Source organism: Triticum aestivum, chromosome 4D (assembly GCF_018294505.1).
Source record: "Triticum aestivum cultivar Chinese Spring chromosome 4D, IWGSC CS RefSeq v2.1, whole genome shotgun sequence".
NCBI lineage: Eukaryota > Viridiplantae > Streptophyta > Magnoliopsida > Poales > Poaceae > Triticum > Triticum aestivum.
This window is the reverse complement of record NC_057805.1, coordinates 374,555,199-374,573,641: the sequence shown is the minus strand read 5'-3', so window position 1 is coordinate 374,573,641 and position 18,443 is coordinate 374,555,199. Positions and strand designations below refer to the sequence as shown.

The window sequence follows — 18,443 nt, the reverse complement described above, 5'->3', positions numbered from 1 at the left end:
CCCCCTTGTCACATCATATGCTATGCTTGATGACAACACTTGTTGGGTAAAACACCTCTTGAATGCTTGGTTTTGCTTTAATGCCAACCACATTTATTTTTCCAAGTGCTTGTTATCTTTGCTCCTTTTGAAGGAATTACAAGACGGTGCGACATTGGAGAGTGACCATTTCGAGCTTCCACATGACAAGTGCTTGGTGGTTGCCCACTTCTACACGACGACGCCATCTCGTTACCATGGTGATGAAGATCACGATCCGTGGACGGATCTCTCCCAAGGGGGGGGGGAGATGATGCGGAGCATCCCTCGACCATCACCATGGACGTCACACCACCACCGCAAGGACGGAGAAGACCGATGACAAGTGCACACACACGTGCCACCGAAACCGAGGTTAACTCCTTCCTCTTCGAACTCCATTTGATTTCACAGGTGAACCGGGTCCTACCTCAAACGGAGATATATTGCACTCTCAGGTACCGAGGAGATGACCGTGTGGAGGCGAGGACGAAGACCCGGACACACAAGAAGAAGGAGAAGGAGAGAAGCGAGAAGAGCGAGAGGACCGGAGGCCCCTGGACACTCCGGGTGCCCGGACGTGGACATCCCCGGGTGCCCGGTCCCCTAGCAGTCGGCCGGCCCCTCCCTGGACGCCCCGGGTGCCCGGCCCTGCTGCTGGGCGCTGCAGCCGCCGCCCCGGGTGCCCGGCCCCTACGCTGGAGCTGCTGCCTCCCCCGCCCCGGGTGCCCGAGCTTTGCACCCCGGGTGCCCGGCCCCTCTCCAGCCGGCCCTCGGCCCAGTCCGGGTGCCCGACCCTTGCAGCCTCGGGTGCCCGGCCCCGCCTGTGCGCGTGCCTCTGTCCGGTCCGGGTGCCCGGACCCCTTTGCCCCGGGTGCCTGGACCCATCTGAGTGTGTGTGCGTTTTGAGGGTCATTTTGGACCTTTGTATCCCCTCTCCCTCTATTTCGTCCCTAGACTATAAGTACCTCCCACCTAGCGCATTTAGAGGATAGCTAAGAATAGACACAAATCATAGAGCTTAGCTCATGTACCTCCCCTTGTGGGATTCCTCTTGAGAGAGAAGACTCCATTGGAGTACAAGACCTCCATTGGAGAAGATCCCTAGGGATTCAAGCCCCCCTTGAGGGAAGGATCTACCTAGATCATCAAGCCCTCATCTCCTTCATAGGATTTGGGATGAACTCTACCATGTATCTTGTTTTCCTTTGATTGTTCATGCACCTTGCAGATCTTGTGTGTTTGTTGGTCTAGTGGATGTGTGATTGGACTTGTTCTTGAGTGTTCCTCTTATTTTCATCTTGTTCTTGGGGATTCCCCCTCCAATTCGTGAAAGATCTTCACTTAGGGTTCCACCCTACAACAAATAGTATTCTCACCACATACTTAGGGATATATAGTTGATAAGCCTAAGTATAATCCATTGTACATCATTTTTTATCGTTTTATCTTGACATAAGATAAGACAGCCTTATCAACCATTGTACATACCCTTACGTACCATGAAAACCAGCAAATTGCCCTCAAGAGAAGAAACAGCAAGTTCTTTTTGAACAATGAAAAACAGTAGGCCTTCCCTAAAAAAACAATGAAAAACAGTAAGTGGACGGGCCCGATCTAGTTGGGCTTTGCGGAACCTACCCCAACAGCCCAAAAGCCCTTGCGCCGAATCTCTTCCACGTTCTCCCTTCGGCGACCAAAGAAAGGGAAAATCCGATAGGAAACCTTCCTGTCAATGGCCGCCTCCCCTTCCAAGGGCGTTAGGGTTTAACTCCAACTTCTCCTAGATCTCTCTCACCGCCCCTCTCCACGATCAGGCACCGCAGTACCTGGCAGCCTCATGGGGTACCTGCAGGAGGCCAGGGAGAATCACGTCAAGAAGAAGGTCGAGGAAGGTGAGTCTAACGCCCACGCTTCTAGTTCTTCGCGATTCGGAATATTGAGAAATGCAGAGCTCGTCCTGGTTCTCCAGCAGATGTGAAATCGGGAAGTGCGTGAACTCCGCTGGCGTTTCCTCTTGAAATCGCTACGCAATCTGAGCGGAATAGTGCGTAATGGCGGCGGTCGCGGTAGTTGGCTGGTTGCAGTTTCACCGAACCAGGGAGGCTCTGGCTATCAATCTTGTTTAAGGGAGGCGTTGTTATGCGTAGTGGCAGTGGTAGTTGGCTGGTTGAAGTGTTCTGCAGAAAGCTGAATTGATGTTACTAGCTCATGTTATTTATGTATTTAGTATGAAATTTGGGAACCCTGTTCTGGTAGAATCAGCTAGTGGTTCCCCGGAATGAGAAATTCTGGGCATGTTTTAAAGTACATCATTTGAAGGTTCTCGTTCTGAAAGGGCTAATTTTGCCCATTTTGTTTCACTTTTCAGCTTTGCGCAGCAAAATGAAACAAAAGGCCCTCAAGGAATGTGATGTGCTGTGTTCAAAATATGCCGAATGTGCTCGAGGAAGAACTTTCTCTGTGGTTTGGACATGCCGCAAGCAAGCCAAAGAGTTGAATAACTGTCTTCATCAATTGTAAGTGACCATTATATGTCTGTTATAAACTTCTGTTTTTGGACAAATCTTGCAAGTTATATCTTGATTCTTGTTTTGAAGACCCCAATATTGCTCCTTAAGAATAAATAGAAACATTGTGCTTGTAGATTAATCACAGAAGATAATAAGCTGGCTTTTGTTCATCATTCAGCAGGAGAATAATGTTAAAGATATCTATATATTGTACAGACAACGAGACAATGTTCATGCCTGTGAGTTTCTCATGATTCTAACAGCTCATATACCATGTAGACACTAGATTTTTCTGTTACCGACAAAAGTACGTCTCCTTTTATATCAAGTCCTTCATATGGCGTAGTTCTGGTCATCAAGTTGGGTTTAAAAGCTGTCTTTCTTGACAGCTGTTGCTGTTTTTGACAAAATTATCTTTGACAGTAGCACCAGGTCATTTGGAATATTATAGAGCCAAGTTCACTGTAGGTTTTGATTTATAGTCTGAAGTTCTGACCCTGCCAAGAAATTTTGCTGGTTCTTGAGAACGGCGCCTCAGCACAGTGTAAAACCGTTGGACAAGATCAAACAATATGATGTACTTGTCATCAAATGGTGAACTTTCCATTTGAGGAACCTAGTGCTGAAACATGTTTGATGATCAGTGCATTTGCCTGAATCTTGAGAAGTGCATTTATGCTATTAATTCTGACCACATTGCGTCTCTTTCTAAGGAGTACTCCTTTCTAAGTGACAATCATTACCGAAATCTGTTATGGGCTGAGCCATGGTATTTGGTTCCACCTGATTGGAAGGTGGTTAACCATTACCTTTTTTTTTCTCTATCCTTGAAGTGGCATGTTGCATACTAACATTGGCATGACAGACACCTCATTCATTGTAATTCACCACGCGCTTTTGTATGTTGGCAGCACCAATGACGCAATACTGGAAGATATGAAGAAGGCTTACATGGATGAGCAAGAGAGCAAGGAGAAGAACAAATAATCTTTATGCACGGATAAATTGAAAGTCATGGTTCTCCATGCCTGTACGTACACTGCTGCTTCTGGAATTTGGCAGTTGCTTACTGGTTATCTTGCTTGATTGATGCTGAATTCCTATAGACCTTTTGTGAACATTTGGGTTTGTCCGGATGCATAACCCGGTATGATCTCAAGGAATCCATGTAGTACTTTTTTTGGCTTGCAAGTTGTGCCTGATAGCATTATCTTCCAATAACTGGTTTAGCTGGCCAAAGTGTTCAGTTTAACCTCAAAAACGTAATTAACTACTGAATCATCCACGAAAATACATTTTCAAGCTTTGGGCTAAAAAACAGATAGGTCGCCAGTTTCGTTCAACCGTCACTGTAAAAACATAATGCCAGAAAGTTGCCTTGTGTTTCTGTTGAATATATGCAATACACTCTACTTTCCGGATGCACTTGGTTGTTCAGTGTTTTCCTTATTCTTTTTGAATGTTTAGCCAAAAAATGACCCTAGTCTGAAACTTTAATCAAATATAGCTGTTGCTCAATGTGACCCATTCCAGCGCTAAACGTCTAGATCAGCAACAGGCATCTTGGTTTTGTGAAAAACCTGGTGATATGGCAAACAAAATGACAATTTGGGGTCAACTAAGGACCTTGGAGCTGTGAGTCAACAGTCAGTAGGTTTGATCCTCGAATCACTGTTTCGTTCTTGAAATTGCTAAGTTCGCAGCAGGATCATCGCTTTTAGAAAAGGGTTAGTTTTGTCAATTTTCACTCATTTTCACCCAAATAGATTTCATAAAGATGTAGAGAATGTGATCCTGTTCCCTGATGATCGATGTATATTGTTCGGTAATGTTATCTGGCGAACATCAGCTGGGAAGGGGGTGGCAAGCGAAAACATTTTCCTGGCCGCGAGATCAAACAGTGACAATTTTAGAAAGAACAAAATGTCTTTCTCTGAAGAAACCGGCATGTTATTCTTAACAAACTGTCACCCGCCATGCTACTAAAACTGGCATCTAAACGTTCGCATTGCCGACCCCTACCAACAAATGTTCACCAGCTAAGAGGGTCCATATTGTTTGTCTTGTTGTTATAGCATCTGGAAACCTGCTAGATAAAAACACAGTAAAGATAAGAGTAACATTCAATTTTATAAGATTCGTAGCAAAATTTGTGTTATTAACATTCATGGAAATAGTCATTATCTCTTCAACTGTGCAAAATTTGTGTCAGCCGAACTTCCAAAGATTCATTTTGTGGGAAGTGCCGACGCCTTGTGTTTTCAGTTTTTGTGCGTAACTGCGAAATGAAAAACGCTTCACTGCTTGTCGCTCGCACATGATCACGATGGAAAGAGCGTTTTCATGTGCTGAGCGGAGTTTGCCAACCAGGCACAGTAAAGCCAGGCGGCCGCGGCGACAGCGGCCGCCGAGAGCACGGCGACGGCACCAAAACGCGAGACGTCCTTGGCGGCCACCACCACCGCCATCATCCCGAGCTCTGCGAGGCTGGCGACGGCGATCTCGGTGGCGCCGATCAGCTTCGCCTTCCCCATTGGGCTCCCGGTCTGCACCACCTGCAGCCCGATCACGCTGTACGCCATGTGCCCCAGCCTCGACACCACCTGCATGCGCGCGAGCGCCCAAGCCCCGTTAGTCCACCAAAAATTCGATCAGAGAATAGGTCGCAGTTCTCGCGGCGGCGGAAAGACTTACGATCAGACCGAGGAATGCGAAGAGGGCGGCTTGCCGTGAGATGGATCCGGTGAGGTAGACCAGGACGGCCGCCCCGAGGAGCGCGCTCTGACCGAGCAACCCAGCCGCTCCCGCCTTGAGGATGCCGAGCTCCTTGACAAGGCTCGGCGTCATGAACGTGGTGAGGATCCCCATCAGCGCCGACGAGCCGCCGAACGCGCCGAGGACCAACGGGCTCGCGCCTGCCAACAACGCACGAACAGACAGCAGCAGCGTGAGCTCAGTGATATCTGGAGCGCCAAAAACCTTGCCGTGCAGTGGCGCGTATGCACGCACCGTGATGGATCAGGAACGTGGTCATCAGAGCGCCGGGGGCGAGGGCGACGTTGAAGCAGACGAGCACGTAGGCGAGGCTCGCCGGGAGGACCGGCTGGCTGATGTACTCGCGCCACCCGCGTCTGATGGTGGCCACGGCATCAACCACTGTCAGACATGAAACGGTGCTAGAATCACGATGAATGAACTCCATGTACAGTTCTATCTAGGCTGCTAGCTGTATGTCACTGTCTCACCTATCCTCCGGACGTCAAAAGTAGAAGGAGCATGTAGGCTTCTATGTTCAGAGTGATTGAAGACGCCGTCGGCGAGTCGGTTCATCGCGCCTCCCAGGAAAATCTACAAAAGAAAATATTTAAGAAATTTTCACGAACTTAACAGTGAAAAGTTTATTGGTTGAGACGATTAGAAATCAAAGTAGTGCAGCTAGTATCATACATGAACAGGCAGAGCAGAGAGCGATATGAGGCAGGAGAGCTTGATGCAGGTCAGCGGGTCGTTCTTAGAGAGCAGGAATGCAAAGACTGACGCGCCCGCCGTCTGCACATGAAAGCCATACACGGACCCCTCACTCAAAACAAAACCATTTACCACTGGTTACACAATGTGGAATGCAGAGATGAAGCGGATGCAGATATCTGACCTCGCAGATCAGATCGACTCTGCTGAGCGTAGCATTCGCCTGCGCGAGCGCGATCCGCCTGCCTTCCCCTGCGAGCTTCAGTCACACATTCAAACGGTCTCCACATGAGAAAAATTTCCCCAAACTCGTAAGGTTTTGATGCGCGAGCTAGTGCCCCCCCAATCATACGGGCTCACCTGCACGACGAAATCACGCTCGGCGATGATGCCAAGAGACACACGGGAGAGACTGTCGACGGCCGTGGACGCCACCAGCACGGCGAACCACGGCCGCAGGAGAAGCTCCGCCGCGGTGGATGCCCTTGGGAAGGTGAAGGCATGCGTGATCACTGCCGCGGACACCAAATGTGCTGCGCTCTGACACGTTGAGGACACGCGGGTGACAAGAAAGCAAAGAATTTTGGCAACAGAGAAGCATGAGCACTAAAAATTCTTCAGAGAATCACCTGAATTACAGTCAGAGAGCGATACGTGGGAATCAGAGGGAGCGAGCTCACGAGGTTCCCGACCAATGGACCTGTGACGAACACCACCAGCTGCGCATCGAATTCGATCAGGCACTTGAGTCAGGAACTAATGTGAGCAGGGGAGCTTGATCAGATCAGGCACCTTCGTGAAGAATCCAAGAAGCGCGACCGGAAGGAGGCTCTGATGCAGCGTGGCGACTGCGGCAGGCCAGGTGAAATTCCAGAGGTGCTCCGTCGCGTTCCCGGCGAGGCAGGCCCCGTACAGAGCTGTCGCCGGCAAGTAGGCATATATAAGGTGCTCCAGAATCGTTGCTTGCTTGTGGTAATCCACATTATGAGTACTACCAGTATATTGTTACCTTTCATGGCGGCTGGGTAAGCAGGGGTTGATTCCTCTGCGCCGTTTCCTTTCTGCGGAGCCTGTCATTTCATAAAGAATTCAAGATTATCGTACACCAATCTGCAAATGGTGAGCTCTGTGAAGAGGAAGAAATGAGAAGAGTTTTGATGGAAGAGTGGCGGCGATCACCGGCACAGCGGTGAGGAGACAGGATGGCGCGGACTCATCCTTGAGTAAGGTCAGCTCGGTTCGTGGGATATTGGACGAGGACAGATTCACGAAGGGAGGGCCGCCATCTTGGTATTGTACGGCGGAGGCACCCTCGCCGCTGTACTCTGCCAGGCTGGTACCGGAGCTCGCACCGGTGTGGCAGCTTCCGGCGAATCGGCTATTTGGCCTCAAACTGCGAAACTTGCCACAGTCAGCAGGACTGGACGAACGCCTCTATTGCCTCTACTGTATTCGAAGCAGGGCGTACCTCCGCGGCGGCGTGACTCGGCAGCCCGGGCTCCGAGCGAAGGCTGCTACTGCCGGTTTGCGGCGCGAAGTGGAGGAGGAGGATGAGGAAGGCGAGAGAATCGTGGGCACGGAGATGGAGGCAGGCATGGCCGCCCAGCGTCGTCGTCGTCCACGGCAGGCGCCGGCGCGCGGCGCGCGCGGGAGTTGAATGAAACGGATAAGGTGGCTGTTCGGGCCGTGGGGATATGCCTGCGCAAGGCTTTTGGGCCTCACGATATCGTCTGTCCGGGCCAAGCTTTTCTGCGGCCCGTAGAGATATATATCTGGCTGCTAATCCCCCGTTCTGCTCTTCGCTGATACACTTGCTTAAAAAAAACTTGCTTGGGTGCTGACCGCCAGCTCATCATCGGTCGGTCGTCGAAGGTTGCTTGTCCGTCTGGTTGGTGATGTCCTCCTTTCAGCAATGGAGGATGGTGCTGGTCTTTGACTAGAGCCCGCTGTTGTGTAGTGCAAGCGGCACTGATCCTCCGAGTGTTCCTTGATTTGACATAAAATTGTTTTCAGATTCGACGTGAAATATACTTCGGGATTGATCTCCTCGAAAAGAAAAGGGGTTCAATGTCCACAATGGCGGAGGGCGCAAAGCCTCTGAACACGTTTTCTTCTTCTTTTCGAGGTCATGTTTTTCATAACAGTCAGTTCTTTTTAGTTAGGGATAGAAAAAGAGTCACTGGCGTTGTACTATTACTCTTGTGTGCTCTACATGACCGACTGGTGTTTTACCTTTACTTGTGTGTGATCGTAATAAAAATACAATCGAGCTGACCTTGTGGGTCGACAGGGTTTCTCTAAAACTTGTAGATTTCGCTCCATCTCAAATTTCCCATCCAAAGTTGGAGCATTTTCTGACTGACTCTGATCTTTTCTCTGGTGCATGCACTGCATCTACTAGTAAGGTGGTCCATTTGGAGCTGGCTGTTTTCTGTGGTCAAGTGGAAGGATAGCCTGTCGATTCAATTCACTAGGCCACCCATCCTGTCATCAACCCTACCAATGCTTCCATGCTCTTTTAGAAAAACACACGCTCGTGTTGGTGTAGTGGGCACATTGACGCTGCCGTGTGGCGCAGTGAGTGCCGCATTTGCCAGAAAAAAAAACTTATATTTCATCGTGCATGCATGAATATATCATGCAATATTGCGTAGGCCACTAGGCCGTTGCGTTGGACGCGTCTCCAACCGAGCGAGCCCACGCAAGACTGGAACAGTGCCCCCATTTATCCGGTGCACATGCGTGGCCTGACCTCCATGACCTCTGGAGGCGACGGCGCGCGCGGGCCGGGGCCCGGGGGATTAAAATCGAGAATCTGGTTGGGCCGGGCCCGTAGCGCGTAGGCACGCCAAGCACGCAACGCAAGCATCCCGTGGATAACATTAAGGCCATGCCGCCAATGATTTTCGCCATTAATTGCTGCTAGTAGCTTGTTGCCGCAAGTGGAAGGTCGATTCAGGATTGGACTTCCTACTATGGCTGCTAGTTGAGCCTTTTGGGTGGTGATCAGATCTCCCCTACTGTGGTGTAGCCATATAGAGTAGGGATTAGCACTCGTTTTTGTTGATCCTTTATGCCTTATAGCTCTCTAACTTATTTGTCGCACCTTGCTTAACTGAGTGGCAACGACAAACTGAAGCTAGAAACTTTTGCCAGTTGGAGAGACTTTTACAGTGCTGTGCGCACTTACAGCACCTAGAAACAAGTTCAGGGAGTCGCGGTTTCCATCCGGAAACATGAATTCAGAAAGTTGTGACGTGGCCGCGCAAAGCGGATAACCACGACCGACTTGGGCCACCTCGCACCAGCTTCAACGAGATGGTGTGTTGCCTTCCTCTCCTCTTGTGCCTGGACCAAAGGAAAGCGATGCAAGCGTACGAACGCGCCGCGCTGGCGCCACTCTGGTATGGTGTGCTTCTGCCGTTCTTGGTGCACCGGCCCAAGTCAGGAGGAGGCATGCACGTATATCCACACATACATACATAGCCTTTTGGATACGCGCCTAGTCTTTTTCTGTGCGCCGATCGTGCGTGCTGTGCGCCTTTCTCCGATGCGACGCGGAGCGAGCTAAAGCGATAACGAGACACGGGAACCTGCCGAGTCGTCTGGTAAAAGGGGACGGCGAGCGGAAAGAAAGAAAGGATGAAAGCGGCTGGGTCGAGCTCGTGTATGGTGTGGCGCTCGTGCGGGTGCGGGTCGCCGGAACTCTGAGGCGTCGCCGTCGGCAGTGACCATATGGATAGGACGGATGCATCCCGTGTCTGCACGAGCAATGTGTACAACTGTGCTGATTTTATTTTAAAAATATATCTAGACGTACCATATTTTATACAAGGCAGAAAACAAGTAGTATAAGAGACTACAACTTACTGCCAACAACGAATGTACTGGAAACACCACATCCAAGCTAAAGCCACCACAAGCAATACAAACAGAGGCCTGTCCTAAGTAGATCGTGCTAATGTTGTAAGTGTTGATTGAGGGGTTGGACAAGGAGGGAGGAAGCTTGATTTGGACTTTGGAGGCGCGTCAACTCAAAGTTAGGCATAGGCCGGTTCCTACCACTACCTTAAGAATCGTCTACCTTGGGCTATGGGAAAATAAAATACATGGGTTGAGATTGATGGTTGTGTTGGTTCACTTTGTTTATCACAGGGTTAGGAGGACTGTCATTAAGCTATGGAGTGGACGGATTGAAAATGCGGGGATGTTATTTTTCTAGAGGAGCATTCGACCGTTTTGCAACAACAAAACAAAAGCCCACCAAACAAGTTGGTGTTAGTATAACAGAAACTCATCGGATGCCTAGCAAGACAAAGGCGAAAACAAATTAACAAACATAAAATAAAGAAAAACACAAGAAATGAAGTTTTCTAAAAATAATGAACTTACAATTTCAGTCAGTCACTATTTTATCTTTCACAAGTGGGCACAACGACGTACTAGCCAGCGGCGAACATGCTGAGTGGTGCAAGCTTTGATGTACGTCTTCCTCACCCGAGAGCACAAGCTAGCTGCATACAGGGCGTGATTGGTTGCTTTCGCTGTCGGGCCTGGCTCAGAGAGGAAAACGAGCCAGGCTGAGCAGGGCCAGGATAAGAAAAACAGGGCCAAAAACATGGATGACCATTTGATTGGTTGCCTGCATTAGGAGTCTTGTCATCAAGATGCAATATTCACCCGGCGTTTGGTTGCATACATGCATATGATTACCGGCGTTAACAACAAAACTTAACAGCCATCATGTTGGGCTTCACATTTCGTCAAACACTTTGAGCGCGTCGGAGCTTCCACTGCCCATCGTGCCCACCACCAGCTCCCGGCGACCGTGGACGCGCCCGACTCGTGGCCGTGGCCGCGCCCGGCTCGCCGCGGTCGTGGACGAGCTTCAGCTGGCCATTGTTGAGGATCTTGCCGCGCCTGAAAATGGCTGGCATGGATGTCGTGCTGACGGCGACCGCCCAGCAGAAGAGCGAGGCGGCTGTGGCGCGTGGTGCGCGCCGTGCTCTGCATGCTACGGCGTGGGCTGCTACCGTCCAGCGCAAGCTGGCCATGGACCTCGGCCTCCTCCGCCGCTGCAAGAAAGCCGGCAAGGCCCTCGGCGGCCTTTCTTCGGCGAGGTCGTCGTCCTTCTCGTGCCATGCACTCGACCCGGCCCTCGCGGTGCACGAGCCCTCGCGCGGCCGCCGCGAGGTCGAGTTCAGCTGCAGCAACACCCCTTTCTCCGCCACCGCTGCCAGGAGCCGCTACCACCGTGGCGACGAGGACCCCGGGTACTAGTACAGCTACGGCGCGGCTGACGAGGACCGGTGGGCGGCAGGCATGGAGGGCGACAGCTTCGGGCGCGTGCCCCTGAAGGGCATCTTCTTCCTCTGCTGAAAGCGGAACAAGAACAAGGCCTCCTCATGTTCGTCCTCGTCAGCGGCGGCCCTGCGCCCCGCGAAGCGCCAGGCGGCGGGCGTGGATCTGGAGGCGCGCCGCGGCGCGGTCCGCGCGTGGGGAAGCAACCGCTCGCGGAGGCCGACCCGGACATGCACGCCCTCATGGAGCGCGAGAGGGAGCGCCAGGTGCGTGGCATCGAGCTCATCGCCTCGGAGAACTTCGTCTGCCGCGCCGTGCTCGACGCGCTCGGCAACCACCTCACCAACAAGTACTCCAAGGGCCACCTGGGGGCTCGCTACTACGGCGGGAACCAGCACATCGGCGGAGGAGTGGCGCCGGACCGCACGGCGGAGGAGTGCGCGTTGTGCGTCCAGTACTCGGCGCGGGTGGCGGAGGCCTGCGAGTGGTCCTGGTGCCCCCGGCAGTCGGCGCGGGCGGGGGACGCCTGCTGCTGGGGCCTCGTCGCGTGGCGTGACGGCGTGGTCGGCTTCGACTGCTACCTGCGCTCTGCCTCGTCGCCTTGAGCGCTGCGGCCGTCGCGGCGAGGCGGGCTCGGCGGACGGATCCGGCGACGGCAAGTTCGGCGGAGGTCCGGTGATGGGACGCCCGCGCCTGCGCCGGCGGCGGGCGGCGGAAGGCGCGACCTGGGCAGCGAGCAAAGTAGGCGAGGGTGTGCTCAGAGATGAGGTGCTCAGAGAGCAGAGGGATTGGGGAAGGTTAGGGAGGTGATTATCTGTAAACACGTATGAGCCGAGCCACCCACGTGCGCTTGAGAGCATCGCTCGGCCTGGCTCACAAGAAACTGCCGATTCGGACGTTTTCAGTGAAGCAGGCCCAGAGCTGCTTTAAGAACCGTGCTATGCAGGCCCAACAGTATATGCTTGCAACCAAACAGCTCATCTCCAAAAAGATGCTGCATCGCACGGGCCTGGTTGGGCTCAGTGCAGGCAACCAAACACGCCCATAGTACTCCTGAAAACTACACACGAGTGTTCGACTTCATAGATATATCTTTTATGTGTAAGTTTTGATTGTTCGATACAACGAAACTTAATTACGATACGAGTTTTGTGTATATACACAAAGTTATAGTCAATTAATCTTCACATGAGGATGATGAGCAAAGGCGTAGGTAGACACATAATATGTGTAGTTTTCTATAGAAAGAAAATAAATAAAAAATCAAAACAATGAAGTTTTCAAACGAATAATGAATAAGTGGCATTGGTATTCCGTTTAATAAAAAAAAGGAAAACTGAAACAAATGATGACAAAATTTCCACACAATTAACACATAAATTGCCCTTTTTATAATATGCAAAGTGGTTTAAAAAAATAAGTTTCCTAAGAAGGGAAGAATTAGTGGCAACCTTAAATAAGAAGAAATGAAATAAAAAAATCAAAATAATAAAGTTTTCTAAAAAATAATGAATTAGTGGCATTCGTATCACCTTTTAAGATGAAAGAAAATAAACAATATAACCTAATTAATATCAAAATTTTGCACACAACTTACACAATAAATTTGTTGTTTTATGAATATCCAAGAGTAAGCATATAATAGCAAAAAATTTGCAATAAAGCAGTTTTTTTAAAAGGGAAAAAATAGTGGCATTGGTATGACCCTTCAAAAACAAAGGAAATGAAATAAAAACTAAAACATGATCAAAATAAGAAATGCAGAATGGATTAATGGAGTTGGTATTACCCTTTAATTTAAGAATAAAGAAAACGAGAACACCAAAAAAACAATGACAAAGTTAGCACACAATTTACATACAAATTGTGTTTTTAATAATATGCAAGAATAAACATATAATAATGGAATTTCGCAAAAAAATATCCTCAGAAATTAGTTAGTGGTATTGTTATTACCCTTAAAGAAGAAATAAAATGAAAGAAAGTCAAAACAATGAAATTTTCTCAGAAGAAGGAATTAGTGGCATTGGCATTATATTTTAAGAAGAAAAACTAGAGCAAACAATCAAAAAAATTGCACCTTTTTTTATAATATGCAAGAATAATCATATACTACTGGAGTTTCGTAAAAAAAAAGTTTCCTAAGAAGGAATGAATTAGTGGTATTCGTATCCAATAAAGAAGAAAGAAAATTAAAAAAACTAGCACAAAACTTTGCGCTAAAATTACACTTTTTATTAATGTGCAAAGAATAATCATGTATTATTGCATTTTTCACACTCTAGTATAATTTTGCACATATATTTTGTAGTACTTACGTCTATACTTACATAAAAAAGTTACGATGCTTTCTAAGAAAAAATGTGTTGGTGGTATTCGAATTACCCTTAAAGAAGAAAGGAAATGATAAAACTTACATACAATTAAAAAACACTTTTTATAATATGCAAGAATAAACATAATATAATGAAAATTCCGCACTCTGTAATATAATTTACATACATAATACTTATATTTATACATTTACTCACAGCAACATTGAAAAATACACGTAAACAAAAAGAAAACCCAACAAAAAAGCAAACGTGCACACACACAAGGGAGACAAAACACATTGCGCACGCACACACACACAAATTGGCATGCATTTCATCATATGCATGTGTATTCAAGAGTTAAGAAACATACTCCCTCCGTTCCTAAATATAAGTCTTTTCAGAGATTCTAATATGGACTAAATACGAAGCAAAATAAGTGAATCTACACTCTAAAATACGTCTATATACATCTGTATGTAGTCCTATTGAAATCTCTAGAAAGACTTATATTTAGGTACAGAGAGAGTACATGGATGGCGGCATGCATTCGATAAGCAAGGAAACCGACTTAGTCAAATCCGTGGTGACCTATCACACACGTATCACAAAGCATAAATCAACGACCACAGTTTTGACTGACAAAAATGAAAATCAGTTGCATGATCTATAGCTAAAGCGATTTTTAAAACCGTGAGGAGGGGGGGGGGGGCGTATGATGCAACATGCAAAAAAACTTGTTTGGCGCAACTTCAAATGTACTCCCTCCGTTCCTAAATATTTGTCTTTCTAGAAATTTCAAATGGTCACCACATACGGATGTATATAGACATATTTTAGAGTGTAGAGTCACTCATTTTGTTCCGTATGTAGTCACCATTTGAAACCTCTAGAAAGACAAATATTTAGGAACGGAGGGAGTATGATAAGCAAAATCAGGATGCGCAATTCCATTTCATGTGCTTCGTGATTTCCAAATTTAGGTCTACCCAACATTATGCATGTCATTTATGCATGGGAATGGGAGGAACTAGGAAGAGTACGCCCTCCACCAAGCGGCTGACCAGGGGCACCTCCCGTGCCTAGCAGGCATGCCGCTCCTCATCCTCACGCTCGGCCTGCATCTGCCACTCCCCGACGGCTCGCTCCTTCTCTAGCGCGCTGTGTCTTCACTGCTCGAGGTACACGGCCTTCTGCTCCTGCGTGGTTGACATCCAGATAGGTGGCGCGCCGACCCACTCGCGCAGACCGCCAGTCCACGCATACCTCTCCTCGACGCCATCCAACACGGCTTCCTTGGGCTCCTCCTTGGGCGTCACCGACGCTAGTTAAGGCAGCGATGGTTGTGGGAAGGATAGACGCAGTCCTCGCCGCCGACAGCTGCAGCGCCTCCTCCATACCCGACCAGCTCACGTCCTACTCACACTGGGACTCCTCGAGGGCGCGCTGGAGCGTCTCCTCAAGCGCGGCCTGGTAGGCCGCCTCCGTCTCCTCCTTCTCTGGCACCACTAACGGGGGTGGCAGTGCGTAGGCGGCGCTACGACGGTGCACATCGTGCTCCATTGCGAACCAGACGTCCCAATTGGAGGAGTCCTCCCCAAAGACTGGGTCATGGCGTTGCACCGGCGTTAGCTGGGCACGCCGCAGGCGGATCTCCTCCGTGCATGCCCTCGAGGACCGCGGCACCAGGATGCGGTGGGAGTCGAGGTGCCAGCCGTGGAGGAGGTTCTTATTGTGCCATGGTAGCAGGACGCGGTACTGTTGGTGGTACCTCGCGCGGTGCTTCGGGATATACAGTCGATCTCGTGGCCGGCGTGCCCTCCCCTCTGCTCGCACCAGCGTGCGCCTAGCTCGGCGGCCCACGCCACGAGTTGGCATCGGTGTCTTGCTTCCCCTTCCCCTTCCCAAACAAGCCAACAATGGCTATGGCTAGGGTCTCTGTCGCCGGCGGTGGAGCGGCGTGCCTAGATGTGGACGGGAGTGGGAAGTGGATGAGCCCCCTCCCCCCTCTCCCCTCCCCCCACGCTTGCATTTAAAAAGACGTGGACTCCGGACACTTCCAGTGGCTGCCATGCGGCCCCGAGGTGGGTGAGTTGCATTGAATATGACCGCGGCGATGGTTGGGCAGCCTACACACGGGCCCGGGCCCGAATCCAGCGGCTGCCATGAGTCGGGAATGCGTGCAGATGAACAACGAATAGACGGTTTTAGGGTTTGCGTTCCTGGCCGATGTTTCGACCCAAATAAACACGCACGGATCAAATGAATCGGCGCGTTAAAGTTGCTCTCAGAAACACGACGAGCTGGTAGACAGGGTGCATACGACCGAAGCGTCCCAAGTGTTCCTACACGGTGGACTTTTGCGGGGGTCGCTCACGATTGGATCATTTCACACACTTCGCCGTGTGCGCGAATCACCCACCCCCACCCCACTTGGCGAGTCCACTCGATCGCTCGGCAGCCAAAGGCAGCCCGACACCTGTGCCACCGCCCCCTCCCGGCTATAAAACCCGCCCACCGCCCGAGCTCCCCGGACAACGCCGCATAATTGTGTCCGCCGCCGGCTCCCGGGACACCGCACAGCGCACAGACAACCCAAGGCCTAGCACCACTCTCCTTGTCTCGCACCTGCCTGCCGGCTGCGCCGCTAGCGATCGAGCTAAGTCGACGCGCGCGCGTGGGCTTTTGCATGATAAGGAGGAGGATGGGGGCACTGCACGTCGGCGAGCCGCGGGTCAGCTTCCAGCAGCAGGTCGGCAAGAACGGCGGGGGCCACGGCGCCGTCGTGGAGGAGATACACGGGCTCATCCGCGTGTACAAGGACGGGCACGTGGAGCGCCTCCCGGCGATCCCCGACGTCCCCTGCACGTGGGGCTCGACGGCCGCCGCGAGCGGCGTCCTCGCGCGCGACGTGGCGGTCGACCGCGCCACGGGGGTGTGGGCGCGCCTGTACGCGCCGGCCGCCGCGGCGGGGAAGGTCCCCGTGGTGGTGTACTTCCACGGCGGCGGGTTCAGCGTCGGCTCCGCCGCGTGGAGCTGCTACCACGAGTTCCTCGCCCAGCTCCCCGCGCGGGCGGGCTGCGCCGTGATGTCCGTCGACTACCGCCTGGCGCCGGAGAACCGCCTGCCCGCCGCGTTCGACGACGGGCTCACGGCGCTGCGGTGGCTGCGGCAGCAAGCGAGCAGAAACGCGGCCGCCTCCGACGAGGTCTCGTGGTGGCGCAGCCGGTGCAGGTTCGACCGCGTGTTCCTCATGGGCGACAGCGCGGGCGCCGCCATCGCGTTCCACGTCGCGGCGCGGGCCGGGCAGGGCCAGCTGGGCGCGCTGGCGCCGCTCTCGGTCAAGGGAGCCATACTGATCCAGCCCTTCTTCGGCGGGGAGGCCCGCACGGCGTCGGAGAAGAGCATGCCGCAGCCGCCGGGGTCGGCGCTGAGCCTGTCGACCTCGGACAGCTACTGGCGCATGGCGCTCCCGGCCGGCGCCGGGCGCGACCACCCCTGGTGCAACCCGCTGGCCCGCGGCGCCCCCCGGCTGGAGACGCTGGCGCTGCCGCCCGTGCTGGTGTGCATCTCGGAGGCGGACATCCTGCGCGACCGGAACCTGGAGCTGTGCAGGGCGCTGCGGAAGGCCGGCAAGAGCGTGGAGCAGGCGACGTACGGCGGCGTGGGGCACGCCTTCCAGGTGCTCCACAACTGCCACCTGTCCCAGCCGCGCACGCAGGAGATGCTCGCGCACATCCGGGCCTTCGTCAGCGCCAGGTCCAGCTGACAGACACACACTCCTCCGCCGTGCATGTCAGTGTCACCCGTCGATTAATTACTTAATCTACTACCAGTTCCAGAGTAGATGCCGTGTAAGCAGTAGTAGTAGCTTGTGGTACTCGCCCAAGTGAAGGAAAAGGCAAGAAAAGGGTCCAATACCGAACTTGGATCGTTGTAGCTAGTGCTGTCGGAAAGCAAAAGTGTAGCGGAAAAATAATACTCCTACCACTACTGCTCCATGTACGTATGTATATCGTGTTATTCATTGTACTTGCTTGCAAAGGAGGATCAATATATATATATATATATTATTACTACTGCTTGTGTTGTTTAAGTAACAACTCGGGTGATGGTGTTGCATGATCAGGGGAGCCAGAAAAGGCTCCGGGAACAAAAAATCATTGTCTGCTTGTCTGGTGCTTTGCACTTTGCACCATCCCTTCTTTTCTATGTTTCCCGTCGCTGCTTTGGGAAGGTTCAGGTTTTGCTTGCTTGATGATGGAGCCCGGGACTTGTCTAAGCGCAATCATCAGTCGGCTAGATCTTAGGCTAGCACCTGGTAAGAACAGAATAGAATCTTGGGTACGTTTCCCGATGGGAGGCCATCACATGACCCCCAACCGTGGCGCAACAACGCAAGTGCGGGTGCGTCCACGGGCGCTAGTGCCGCTGCTGCAATGCATCAGACAGGCCGACCGGTCGATCGCTGGACGGACGCATCATTCTTCCTGCACGGTCTGCTTGCCTCGAGTGCTTATGCAGCTTGTAAATTGGAAGGCACGCAGGGTTGTCGTCGTCGTCGTCGTCGTCGTCGTCGTCGTTGTTGTTGTACATAGTATCATTGCTTGGTTGCCTGTCTCGCCAACCGCATCATGGCGGCTGGCATCTACGTAATTGCGTGCAAGCAGGCCAACATCATGCGTGATCATCTGAAAAGAGCCTCGATCGGCCGCATTGGGAAGTCCAGCCACAATGCACATGATAAGTCGTTGCTTGGTCGCCTGTGAAATGATATACTGAGACCATGCATATGTGTTGAGTGTTCTTTACAAATTTTAATTCCTTA

General features: G+C 51.4%; 4 protein-coding genes across 4 annotated transcripts; 3 read left to right on the top strand and 1 right to left on the bottom strand.

Annotated features, from left to right (window-relative positions):
• Positions 1-1,674: 1,674 nt before the first annotated feature.
• Positions 1,675-3,738, top strand: LOC123100067 (uncharacterized protein DDB_G0275933). The gene is made up of 3 exons (XM_044522057.1): positions 1,675-1,913; positions 2,390-2,537; positions 3,443-3,738. Exons 1-3 carry the CDS (start codon positions 1,859-1,861, stop codon positions 3,516-3,518), a joined length of 279 nt encoding a protein of 92 aa, XP_044377992.1. The 5' UTR covers positions 1,675-1,858; the 3' UTR covers positions 3,519-3,738.
• A 912-nt stretch (positions 3,739-4,650) lies between these two features.
• On the bottom strand, positions 4,651-7,732 carry LOC123100066 (solute carrier family 40 member 3, chloroplastic). Its single transcript, XM_044522056.1, has 12 exons — positions 7,468-7,732; positions 7,179-7,392; positions 7,009-7,069; positions 6,792-6,916; positions 6,629-6,718; positions 6,360-6,539; positions 6,184-6,258; positions 5,979-6,080; positions 5,777-5,879; positions 5,541-5,687; positions 5,226-5,446; positions 4,651-5,134 (listed from the first exon to the last, which is right to left on the bottom strand). Exons 1-12 carry the CDS (start codon positions 7,593-7,595, stop codon positions 4,853-4,855), a joined length of 1,728 nt encoding a protein of 575 aa, XP_044377991.1. The 5' UTR covers positions 7,596-7,732; the 3' UTR covers positions 4,651-4,852.
• Positions 7,733-10,522: 2,790 nt separating this feature from the next.
• LOC123098009 (uncharacterized) lies at positions 10,523-11,228 on the top strand (the record flags this gene model as incomplete). The annotated part of the gene is given in 1 exon segment (XM_044519875.1): positions 10,523-11,228. A coding segment is annotated over 1 exon segment (303 nt), but the record flags the coding sequence as incomplete, so codon positions are not given.
• Positions 11,229-16,153: 4,925 nt separating this feature from the next.
• Positions 16,154-17,694, top strand: LOC123098007 (probable carboxylesterase 17). Its single transcript, XM_044519874.1, has one exon. It carries the CDS (start codon positions 16,305-16,307, stop codon positions 17,382-17,384), a length of 1,080 nt encoding a protein of 359 aa, XP_044375809.1. The 5' UTR covers positions 16,154-16,304; the 3' UTR covers positions 17,385-17,694.
• Positions 17,695-18,443: the final 749 nt, after the last annotated feature.

Coding starts and splice junctions, on each gene's coding strand:
- LOC123100067 (XM_044522057.1), top strand. CDS start 1,859: ATGGGGTACCTGCAGGAGGCCAGGGAGAATCACGTCAAGAAGAAGGTC. Junction 1,914..2,389: donor CAAGAAGAAGGTCGAGGAAG/GTGAGTCTAACG, acceptor TTCACTTTTCAG/CTTTGCGCAGCAAAATGAAA. Junction 2,538..3,442: donor AATAACTGTCTTCATCAATT/GTAAGTGACCAT, acceptor GTATGTTGGCAG/CACCAATGACGCAATACTGG.
- LOC123100066 (XM_044522056.1), bottom strand. CDS start 7,595: ATGCCTGCCTCCATCTCCGTGCCCACGATTCTCTCGCCTTCCTCATCC. Junction 7,393..7,467: donor CGAGTCACGCCGCCGCGGAG/GTACGCCCTGCT, acceptor CAAGTTTCGCAG/TTTGAGGCCAAATAGCCGAT. Junction 6,259..6,359: donor AGCGTGATTTCGTCGTGCAG/GTGAGCCCGTAT, acceptor GTGTGACTGAAG/CTCGCAGGGGAAGGCAGGCG.
- LOC123098007 (XM_044519874.1), top strand. CDS start 16,305: ATGATAAGGAGGAGGATGGGGGCACTGCACGTCGGCGAGCCGCGGGTC.